The following is a 12,185-nucleotide window of genomic DNA, read 5'->3' on the forward strand; positions in this document are numbered from 1 at the left end:
TGTTCAAGTGATGCGTGAGTTGTTTGCTGTCATCTTGGCTTTCGATGGAATTGATCAGTTGAGTATTGTAATTACGTCTATATACTGGACGAGACCAGCGGTGACCAACTCGATGAGCATAAAGAGCCAAGGGAACTTCTTGTTCTAAGCTAAAAACATGTTTTTCAGAGTTTCATAAGAACTCCGTCATTGTGGTGGCTAATTCATTTCAGTGCCTTGATTTGGCAAACACATCTGCCTGAAAATGTTATCACGTTGAAATTGAGAAAAAAAATTAACAGAGCTGCTTTGGGTCAGGCAACACAACACCAGCCCGCATTGACTAGCATTCAGGCAGCATTCATAAAGCCCCCCCAAGAAGTTGCTGCAATTAAGAGGACATTTTAATGAATTGCAGACACTTAAAAAAAAAAAAAAGTGTTTATTGTACAATGAGTACAATATAAACCATAGCGTGTGGTTTCACAGTTCCATGGAGGCTTGTAATACCATGGGATAGAAACTAAGAACTGAACAACACAAAAAATACACAAATTCATTCTCTGAGGACTTTTGTTAAGCTGCTGTTTTACTGTCCTGTAAATTTGCAGACATATAATTAGATTAGACTTTTATTTTTAAACTTGCAGCCTATTACAGGCTGAAGAATGTTCACATGCTTCTTATTGTTGTCAAACTGGGCAAGAACATGAGCATTCTGCTACATTTGAATAAGTCCTTGACAGAGCAGAGCACACTACATTGTACCTCAGGAAGACAATTCGTGTGCCTTGGAAATAAATAGTGACATACAGGAATTTCAGCTATTCAGCTGCTCGGTTTTTGCAAATCATGCAGCTTGGTAAAATCACATGACTCAACATGAGAAAGAAACGACTTTCCAGGAATATCCCTGGCTCTCAACAAGACATTCCACATTCTCCTTTGCACGTAGATTATTCAGCACGAAGCTCTATAACGCCCTCGGCCCATCTAGATGATGTAGGGTCTGTGACGCCAACGCCGCCTGACCTTATTCGTGTCACCCATTTTCCTTGTAGGCCTTGCCTCCATTAAATGAGTTAGCCAGTAGAGACACATGGCAATACTGTACCACTGCAATTTGATTGATTGCTTTCTTTGAACATGAAAACACAGTTAAAGCAATAAATTGCATTTTTCAGTGCTGTTAACATGCTCAAAAAAGGTAGGAGGTAGTAAGAAGATGTTTGTAGCCCTATGCCTCAAAATATTTAACTTGCATCATGTAAATGCATTATGTAAATAATCTGTATGCTTTCACTAATGGGCCCATAGTCTACATAAATATGTACTGTCCAATCATTACGTTATAAAGCCTACTACAGTGGAACCTTAACTTAATGGACCTCAATTCAATGGATTTGAGATTGAACAGACAGAAAATGTGTTCAGTCCATATGTACAAGAGTTGTCAAATTCTTTTAGTGTAAGAATTTATTGCTGTGGTTTTCTGCCAATGTGGTGAAAGCAAGAGACGGAGAACGGTACACACATTTTTGCGTTTTGTAACACTACTGACGAGAGCCACCTAAGACATGACTGCGTGGCGGCCTTTTTGGCGGAGGTGACAGTCACAATAAAGGCAATAGAAAACATGAACTTGGATCCCCTCCAAGCAATAGGGAAGATTTTGTACAAACTTTAGAAAACAGTTTTTAAACATTTTTATACTTTTTTGAATAAAGATGCCAGATTTTTAACAAATGTTTTTTATTAAAAAAAAAAAAACAGCAAACATATACTGTACTGGCCGTTTTTAAAGTACACTATTTGGTATTGTGTTGGGTATTTTTAGCCCTTGGGGAAAATGCATATTCAATTTAATAGACAATCAGCTTCCTATTAGTTTGCTAAATTGAGGTTCCACTATACTGTACATCTTTGTATAAATACCCGCATAATCTACGCTACTGTACATCGTGGTGCAAACTTGGCTGTCCTGTGCTCCGAACATGAATGTTGCACATGCGTCATGCAAGGTCACGCTAGTAAGGGGTGTCGTTTTGGTCAGAGACTCGAGTGAGGGAAGCAGGAATGAAATGAGGCAACATTCAAATCTTGCTATTTGAAAACTGCCAACTCTCTTTTTAATAAGGCCCCAGTTCATTTTTGTACTTCTCAGAAAAACATTTCTTTTTCTTTTCTTGTTGTTTTAACTCATCCCATTGCATGATTCCACCGCATCCATCACATTTGTCCCCTCACATCTCCTGGCCACGACTCAAGAGGTACTTGCACCGTGACAGGAAATCTATACATTGTATTTGACAGATGAAGACGCCGGCGTTTGACCGGGGAAAAAATACAATGCAAGGGCAAGAGAGGTGGAGGGAACGATAAAAGATAGGCGAGGGGGAGGAAGGGTCATAGACTTATGGTAGTGGAAGTAAGTAATGTCCGGGCATAGGGATGAATACTGTAAAATTAAAACTCTAATTCCAGCCATTAAGTGCACCGCACAACTAGCTTTGACGCTAACAACAGACAATCATCAAGGTCTGGCTGGTAAATGAGACATTGATTGAGTTAAAGCAGAGATTCCATTGTCTTTGTGCGGTGTCATGCTACCACAGGAACTATTTGTTTTTGTTGTGTGAGATTTCACAAAACTGTTTTTTGAGTATCATCATTTTGAACCAGTTAAACGTTGAGAACTTTGGCTGAACCTAATTGTTTGCTGAACTTATGAAATGCTACATGCTCGTTTCCTTACCTCTTCTGGTTAACCGCACATCAGTCTGAGTCCTTCGTGCTGTTTTGGATGTGTCTTCTATGTCTGGCGTATGATTTGACACCATACAAGCAAAATAAAACAAAACAAAACAAAAATGTAGTCTTGTTTGCGTCGGATGATTTATAAAACATTTCTCATTTTGTTTGTTTTGGACACTCGGGTGAAGAGAGGGGCGGAGCTGTCAACTGATCATCACCTGGTGGTGTGTTGGCTCCGATGGTGGGGGAGGATGCAGATCAGACTTGGCAGGCCCAAACGTGTTGTGAGGGTCCGCTGGTAACATCTGGCAGAGTCACCTGTCAGAAGGAGTTTCAATGTGGTGCCGCTGACCTCGACCGGGGATGCGGTGAGCCGGTGGGCAGAATACTTCGAACGCCTCTTCAATTCCACCGTCACGTCTTCTTCCGAGAAAGCAGAGTCTGGAGGCTCCGAAGAGGGCTCTTCTATCTCTAGGACTGAAGTCACCGATGTCGTAAAAAACTCCTTGGTGGCAAAGCCCCGGGGGTGAATGAGATCCACCCGGAGTTTCTGAAGGTTCTGGATGTTGTAATATTTATTCCAAGAACTAAAAAGATTAACTTCTGTTCTTGATCTTCTCCTTGTTTTTGCTGTGCAGCATTTATTGGGGTGGGTTAAAAAGAGCCATGTTACTGGGACACTGCTGATGCACACTTATTGTCAAGGTGACCCATAACCTCCTGCTTAGTGTTCTATAATTTGGTAGACCTGCCAGGACACACCTTATGTGTTAATGTTCCTGTGTAAAGGATCACACAATGATTGCTTCAACACATTTCCAAAGGGGATGTAAAGGTTTTTCTATGTTCTATTTTTTTTGGTTACTGATTTTATGTGTTTATTTTTTCAGTTGTAAGTGTGAAAGCAATTTGTGGAACTGCTGTTCATGAGATTTTTCGTGTTAACTCACATCTGCTACAAAGCGATTATTAATATATATTGCAAAAATGTGCAACGTTTTGTGCTAGACAATATTGCTGTAACATCGTGTAGCTCACCAGCATCTCGAAGAGCGTTATAATTTGTCAAATTGACAATAATCACTTTGCAACTGCTGGAGGGGGTGCAAGAGCAACAAAGTCCAATTTGTCACTCCTGCTTTGATGGAAATAGTTGCATATTTTTAGCTTCCTTTTCGACGGGTTGATGACTGTTGTCTCTTCATACCAAAAAGAAAAGGATGAAGTGGGAGAGGGCACAAGGGACGTAATACTTCTGTTTCTATGGTAACTGCTGCTTGGTTGCTTTGTCGCCATAGGAGCTGGATTGCCCAAGGATGTGCGTTTGCGTGTGTATGTTTGTGTGTGCAATCAACAGTGCAGTTGTTTTCACCCCCAAAGAACTGCATTAATGATAGTTATTGTTTGTTGTGTAGCTACTGCTTTGTGTGTGTTTCCTCACCTAGTGGATGCACACTGCATTGGCATTCCCACTCAACAGGGGGCAGTCATTGTCTGGTTCAGGCAACATAGAACATTTAATAAACAACAAACCGGAAGGAAGACAACTCTCGCGACGAGAGGGGACAGGAACCTGGAGCTTTTCAAGTCTCTCTCCGGTCTGGTTTCACACCCTTTCCATTCCTCATTTATTAATTTGGGTTGGTCCTCCGTACAAAAGCCATTGCTGCTCTAAAGGGTTGGGGGGGAGGGATCGGGCAACAATGGGATAGTGGGGAATGCAGTTTATGAGGCCATGCTGCTATCTTCTTTCCCTGGAACATCACGGGCCCTGTGGACAGGTCGCGCCTGTTTCTTTGTTTTTTTTTTACAGCTGCTGGAGACCTTTTCTCAAACCTTTTTCATAAACAACAGTAACTGAACCATCCATCCATACTAATCTAACAATATACTTATTAAAAAAAATATGGGATGGGAACAGTCATTGCTTGGATTCTTGAATTTTCCACAGTGTTATACATTATACATGAGTCATTGAATCTGCATCGCATCACCTACTCATTCAATGTGTGCTATACATATTATTTAAAGCTATTGTGTGTGTGTGCGTGTGTGTTTGCTAGAAATTTGCCAAAGGCCAGACACTGCTGGATATGGTGTGTGGCCATCTGAACCTGCTGGAGAGGGACTACTTTGGCTTGACGTTCCATGACCCCGACAACGCCAAGGTCTGGCCAACACATTATGGAAACAATTGTGATGACTTTTGTGCTTGTTGAGTTTCCCTCCCAGCTGAAAGGGTCTACTTCTGAATCTCATCTCTTCCACATTCCAAAAACATGCAAGTGAGGTTGTTTCTGTCCTTCTCAAATAGTGAGACGACCTCCTCTCCAATATGATGTCAGGAGAATTTGTATATCCAAGGACTAGGCTTTTGTTGTTTTTAATTGGAATGGTTTTTTTTTTGCTTTACTTGAATAAAGTATGATTGCACATCCATTACAGTAGGTGGCAGTGGCACACATTAGAGCTCAGATGTTTTTTTTTGTTTTGTTTTTATTTTGCACCAAGCGTGCTCATACAAAGCAAAGCGCAGGAGATATAAGTGCAATGCACAAACCATGAACCACATTCACTGTCAGACATTTGAGAAAATGTTGCCACTTTCAACAACCTCATAATATTATGTTCAATATTTTGGTGGTCAATTCAGACACAAAACACTTTAAGTTGCATGTTATGTATGAAATTGGATCTACACAAAGTTTGTTTGGTTTGATTGAGTAGTTTGCTATTAAGAAAACAAAGCACTTTGTTTGCCTATTACTATTAGTAATTACTGTTGTCAAACACATGTTCCCACACCAGTGCAAACACATTTATTGTTTTGGAATATGGGAGCAAGTCTGATTTGGGAAATCAAGTACTTAGAACTACAATAGACGTAAATGTCTGCTATAACGGTGGAGTGTATACAGTGACCATCTAATAGTCTGTAGTGCTTGATTTTGTAAATTTTATTGTGAGAACAAACATTGAGACATGCATAAACCTTCTAAAATAATTGACTATGCACGTCATTATCAATAAAATAATCAAGATCTAAGCTTAATGACAACAAAATCAATAGCCATCTTATTTTGTCAGTGTAAACCATCAAGTTGTTTGTCTTTAAAATAATTAAGATCAAATGTAAAACTTTGGCTTCAGAGACTGATAAAAGCCGCCGGTGACATCTTTCAGAACAAGCTGCGTTGGATTGGCCTTCGTTGCCCCAATATTGATGCTACCTGTCATTTCTAAAGGCCAGTTTTTGCTCTTTAACAATGGAAGGCAATACGCATTCAGCAAGGAGCGGCACTGAAAGCGGCTCTTGATAATAAATGGCTGTAAAGGATTTTGTTGAGGTCAAATCTCTCAAAAAGTCATTGTCTCTTTTTTTTTCATCTTTATTAGCATTGGTTGGATCCATCCAAGGAGATTAAAAAGCAAATTCGGGGTAAGTTCACAAGACTGCGATTTATGCACACGTCTGTGTGAGTGTGGGTGTGTGCCTGTGCATGTACTGTATATATTTGATTAATGGACCAGATATCATGCTTGCAGCAGGGCAAGTAAAGGATTTTCAGATATATCTGATTAGACTTTTAGTTAAAGCACTACTTTTTACTTTTAGCCCTATAAGGCGCCCCATATCATTAGGCGCATCTTCAATGAATGGCCTATTTAAGGAAAAAAAAAAATCGTATATAAGGCGCACCAGATCATAAGGCGCATGGAATCAAAGCTACAGTGGTGGCTGGGGCAGCATTTGCATTTTTGATATGTATCCACTAGATAGAGAGTGGGGAATGAGAGCTCAAGGGAATGTCACCTCGATGATCAGAGAAGTCAGCGGTCTATGCAGTCAACACATGATATGACCAATAAAGAAGGCACTCCGGATTATAAAGCGCACCGTCAGCTTTCAAAATAATGTAAGGCTTTTAGGTGTGCCTTATTGCGCAGAAAATACGGTACCCAAAGCCATAACGACTACACAGTATTTCAACAAAGCCCAACCAGAAGGGATAATTTGTCTAAATTTGACGGGGCAATCATGAAAAGAATAATTCAAGATTCTTTTTTGGAAATATGCCTAACTGTTTATGTTGATAATCTGCCCACAGTTGGCTCCTGGATTTTGGGATTCTCTGTTAAATTCTACCCCCCAGACCCATCAGTGCTCATTGAAGACATCACCAGGTTGGTATATATTCTATAGAAAATCCTTTCCGTTAAAAAAAAAAAAAAAAGAAAAAAAAAGTGTAAGACTGTTGAACAACATAGCTTAGATTGGACACATGGACTGAATGACTCATCTCCAAAATACAGAACGACATCTCCCGAAGAATATTGTTGTAATTCAAAAACGAGACAAACGTAGCCTCAGTTTTAGGTTTGTCACTGTTGATCAAGAATCCAATTGTGTCCAGATGAGGACAACCACATGAGTGATCACACAAATCTTGATTGAGACATCAGCTGTTTGGGCCTTGAAATTTTGACTAAGACCATCATATGCAATGGCATTCCATTAAGCCAAAGATTCCAGTTGCTTCCAAATGAGGAGTTACTTTTTCAATCCAAAACTTCAGAAATATCACAATACGATAAACCACTCAAATTGAGGAAATATTTACATTCCCCTGTTTATGCACAGTAGCATGCGTGGCGGAATTTCACATTCTCCATAACTCTGCAAAACCATATGTGTGGTTGACGGTAGAACCTACCCCCTTTGAATAAATCACCTGCAACGACAAATACTGTATGGGATATTGTTATGAAACTACTTAAAATGAAGCATAGAAATCCAGTACAACAAAAACATTTAGTAATGACGTAGTGCTGTCTTTTAGAGTATAACCCAGAAAGACAAATTTTAACTGAATTTAAGTTTCATAGAAAATATGCAAAAAAGCGGTTTAATCGCTGTCTTAACATGAGATCTGTGCATTTCTTACAGGACTTTAGCTCATTGAGTATACAGTATAAAGAAACTCCAACTGTGTGTGTGCGCTCTGACCGGACAATCCCGGGTTTTACTGTTTTTATGGGGACCTCTTGCGCCTTGGGGTCCAGTTTGGTGTCCCCTACAAGTTCAGACTTCTTTTTAAGGGTCAACACTTCCTTTTAGATGATAGCTGGGATATGGCTTTTGTCTGAGATTATCGTAAGGGTTCGCGTTCAGCAATCTGTTGTTATGGTTAAGTTTAGGGTTAGGGACGACGCTGGAAAACCCTACTTGTGGGTGAGTGTGTGTGTGTATATTGCATTGATCATCTGGGAAAATAGAACTTGGAGAGCAGGAAACACATCTGTCGCGCCTGTTCAGTACTAAGTCATCAATAATAATAATAAATGCAGAATACAATTCATACTGATAAAAACAGAACCCCATGTGCACAAAGAAGTCAGCTGGACTCAGTGTTTATGTGAAGCGCCTCAGGGAGCAAGCATAAGCAATCATTTGTCAATGTGTCAGCAGAATTCACATTTCTACTTTTTACATTTTATTTGAAAGTTGTTTGTCATTGTTTTGAAGGTTTAGAATGTCACATTTCCTTTCCCAGTAATACATGTAGTTTTATTAAGATTTAGTTTGTGAGATCATGAATACTTGTGGATTATTGTCACGTTGCTAGGGAAAAAGTGTTAAATTAAAAAAAAAAAGCGTAAAACATCTAAACTGGCTGACGTGAAATTTATTATTGCTGTTTGATCATCCAACTGTGAGCAATTGGCATTACAACACATACAGTGTGTATAGGAATGACCCCCACCTAATCATTAGGGTCTTTCACGCTCCGATACTTGCGGTGGCCAATCATCGTCTGCAAACAATTATCCTCCCCCCTGCTCAATTCCTGGCTATAGAGTGAGATTATAATAAAAAATATATATGTGTTAAAACCAAAAGAATTTATCCTGGCGGCTCAGTGGTGCAGTGGTCTGCACATCCCTCACAGTTCAGAGAGCCGATTTCAAATCCACCTGGCTCCAGCTTTCCTGTGTGGAGTTGTGCATGTTCTCCCCGAGCAGTGGTTGAATGCTTGTTATCCTCACAAGGGTCGCAGCTTTGCTGGTGTCTATTCCAGCCGAAATCAGGCGGTAGGTGGGGGACGAACATCGAGACCAATAACCGTTCATCCGCACAATCGCACCGAAGGACAGTTTTTAGTGAGTCCAATACACGTGCCATGCATGTTTTTTTGGAATGTGGGAGGAAGCCAGAGTGGGGAAGCCACATGGGCTCGGGGAGAACATGCAAACTCTACACACAAATGGAATTGGAAATGGAACTCGTCCTTGGTGGGCATGGCTCGTTCACCGAGCCACCCTGGATTTGTTATTAAATCCATTTTACTTGTTTAAAGATAATTGCTAAAAATATTTAAAAAAAACACAGCCTGCTTGTTGGTTTGTTTAACAACATTTAGATGTCAATGCCTGCAGCAGGAGCAACTCAGGTTCGGAATTATGGGGGTTGGAACCTCGTGTGTGTGAGTGCTCACATGGGTGTGCATTCCATGAATCATACTGTATATGCAGTCCAGATGTACTGTAGAGTTCTCCAACAATTGAAACAACATCAAATGTTGGACGTGTAATCCAGAGGCAAGAAGGGTAACAATCAGATCAGTTTTAGTGCAGGATCAAGACTTTGATTAAATTCCACAATGAATTGACATCAACTAAATAGGGATATTTGTTTTTCAGGTTTTTGTTTTGTGGATTGAACAAAACATCAAACGAGAAAATATGGGTATACAAATAATTAGCAAACATAAATTAAGTTTTTAAATGACTGGTTATTTAAAAAAAAGTGTGATATTTCTGAAAACCTCTGACACCATGCTGCTTGAATTACTGTGTTTATAGAAGATTTTTTTTTTTCCATGTGACCCAGTGAGCACACTGGTTATATGAATACACAGGAAACCTCACAGGAGTTGGTTTCAACCGCAATGCAATGGTGGCTTGTAACTTTTGGCATAACTAGCAGTTAGATTTATCACCTTTTTCTACTGAGCTGCAAGTAATGTGGTTCCCAAGACAATCAGTATTGAAAACTGTGAAATTTTTTTTGGACACACCTTTTATTAAAAACTTCAAGGAGAAATCAACCTCTAGCTAGCTGTAAGTGATGTAAAAACTTTCTCTTATGAGATCTAAATAGGAATATTGAAACCGTTAGTCAGCGTTGTCTTTTTTTTGTTTGTTTTCTGCGCAGGGTAGCATTGATTATTTTTGACGCAAATTTTATGGGGCTAACCACAAATGTTCTCAGTCCATTTGTGACAAGGTTTTTTTATTTACTTGATCATATTAGTCATGGCAGACAGTAGAAGCTCTAATTTTCCCACAATCCACTTTGCTGCACTTAGCTGCTGATCGACCAATGTCCAGAAAAATACATTCCATGCTCCAACTACTGATGTTATAAAGCTTTTATTAGCTGAAAAGCCAAAGGTAGTCTTAAGTTGAAAGACACCCTGCGTGGTCCTTTCCTCTATCACTATTATATTGTCTGCATAGTTATACGTAAATAGTTTATATACTTTAATAGTTTATTATATCAAACGAGAACTTCCTGCGTTTGCGCTAATGAGGTCCTCTGAATAGCTTCCGGTTTACATACATTGTTTCCCCGTTTTTTTGCAGTTAATGGGAACCAAAAAAATCCCCCGCAAAAAGTGAAATACGTGAAGTCGGACCCCCTCCACCCCTCAGGAGTTGTCATGCATGTGTATGTGGGTACCAAGGTTTTTTAAATGTGAAAATGACGTTAAATCTTTCATCATTAAGCCTTATACAGTGACTGTACTGCTATCCCTGCCCAGTCGGGGAACACAGAGGGCCGTAGTTGCCCCTGGACGTCGACCAAGAATGGAGTCCGTAGCTGACCAAACATAATAACAGGGAATCAAAGTTTACACTCAAAATTACACTCAAGGCTCTAGCATCGAGTCTCAGCCTCACACGCGCGGTCAGAGCAATACGGCATGAACAGAAAAAAAAACACTATAGTAATAAATTGGAATTGTACTGTAAGTATAAGCTCTCTTTCGTCGTTATCGTGTTTAGTCCGCAATGGGCTATAAGTTGACCTCCGAGGAGGTTCCGTGACATGTACGATTACTGTCAACTCGTCAGTTTGACGTGCAGGAAACCTTCACAGCATGTCTCTCTGCAAGACATTAAAAAAAAAACAAAAAAAAAACGCGAAGCACCAAGGGTGCGAAAGATGAAGTGCAAATTTTATTTTCTCTCGCTGTCTCTCTCTATCTATCTAACTCAGTTTAACTCTGGTTGGCTAAGTTTAACAAGCTATTATCTCACATGCTGTGCTCAAAGTTTTCAATAGGTTCAACAACAAAGGAACAACAAAAAGAAAAGCATGTCTTTATGTTTTTTTTTCCTCAGGTACTATCTGTGCCTGCAGTTGAGGGACGACATCCTGTCGGGCCGTTTGCCCTGCTCTTTTGTGACTCATGCCCTCTTGGGCTCCTACACCGTTCAGGCTGAACTGGGTGACTATGAGCCTGAGGAACACGGGCCGGACTATGTCACGGACTTTCGCTTTGCCCCTAATCAGACACGGGAGCTGGAGGAGAGAGTGATGGAGCTGCATCGAAACTATAGGTCGGCACGCAAATTCACGACTTGCCAGTGATACTTTTTAAACTGTGGCTGAATCGATGTTCATCAATCATGTGGGTGTATCTTACCACAGAGGAATGAGTCCAGCGGAGGCGGAGGTGAATTTTCTCGAAAATGCAAAGAAACTCTCAATGTATGGGGTGGACCTACATCACGCTAAGGTACAGGAACAAACCATTATGGGTTGTTACATGTACGCACAATTCTTACATACTCCCAATAAGAGAATTTCCACGCACTGTTCCCCATTCTGATTAGGATTCCGAGGGGATTGATATCATGCTTGGCGTGAGCGCCAACGGTCTGCTCATTTATCGAGACCGTCTAAGGATCAATCGCTTCGCCTGGCCAAAGATCCTCAAGATCTCCTACAAGAGGAGCAATTTCTACATCAAGATCCGTCCTGGGGAGGTATATAACTATGTAGACTGACTGCAGATGTCTTTATCTGGCAATTATTGGCTCACAATGGTAAATAGCAATAGAATAAAATGGAACAAATCTACAGCAAGTGGAACAAAGGTCGCATATTTCAACTCTCTTATTTCATTTAATGGGCTCACTTCTGGCAGTACGGTGCAATTGTGGTTAAACAGTTTTTCTTTCTTCCCATGCTTGCTTGGGAGCAGATTTCCTTCTATCTTCATTGTGAACATCAAAGCAATTTGTGATTTTTTTTTTCTTCCTCTATATCCATTCAGTGAGGTTTAACATAAACGGTCAAGGGTCCGTTTTAGAAAATGGCAACTATCAACGTGTTACTTTAAACCCTGTGATATTGCTAACACCCAAATAAATGGACTGAT

The 12,185-nt window shown here is 40.2% G+C and overlaps 1 protein-coding gene across 6 annotated transcripts in view; it reads left to right on the forward strand.

The window, feature by feature from the left end:
• Positions 1 to 12,185, forward strand: part of LOC148427582 (band 4.1-like protein 1) — a 44,160-nt gene that overhangs the window by 14,506 nt on the left and 17,469 nt on the right. For all 6 annotated transcript variants that reach the window (XM_088407554.1, XM_088407556.1, XM_088407559.1 and 3 more), the window contains exons 4-9: positions 4,797 to 4,901; positions 6,130 to 6,172; positions 6,843 to 6,918; positions 11,143 to 11,361; positions 11,453 to 11,540; positions 11,638 to 11,790. In XM_088407554.1, the coding sequence (XP_088263680.1) occupies positions 4,797 to 4,901; positions 6,130 to 6,172; positions 6,843 to 6,918; positions 11,143 to 11,361; positions 11,453 to 11,540; positions 11,638 to 11,790 (684 nt within the window). The remainder of the gene's footprint in view (positions 1 to 4,796; positions 4,902 to 6,129; positions 6,173 to 6,842; positions 6,919 to 11,142; positions 11,362 to 11,452; positions 11,541 to 11,637; positions 11,791 to 12,185) is intronic.

The sequence above is a fragment of the Hippichthys cyanospilos genome, chromosome 2, assembly GCF_059441005.1.
Source record: "Hippichthys cyanospilos isolate Australia breed blue-spotted pipefish chromosome 2, RoL_Hcya_1.0, whole genome shotgun sequence".
In the NCBI taxonomy this organism is placed as follows: domain Eukaryota; kingdom Metazoa; phylum Chordata; class Actinopteri; order Syngnathiformes; family Syngnathidae; genus Hippichthys; species Hippichthys cyanospilos.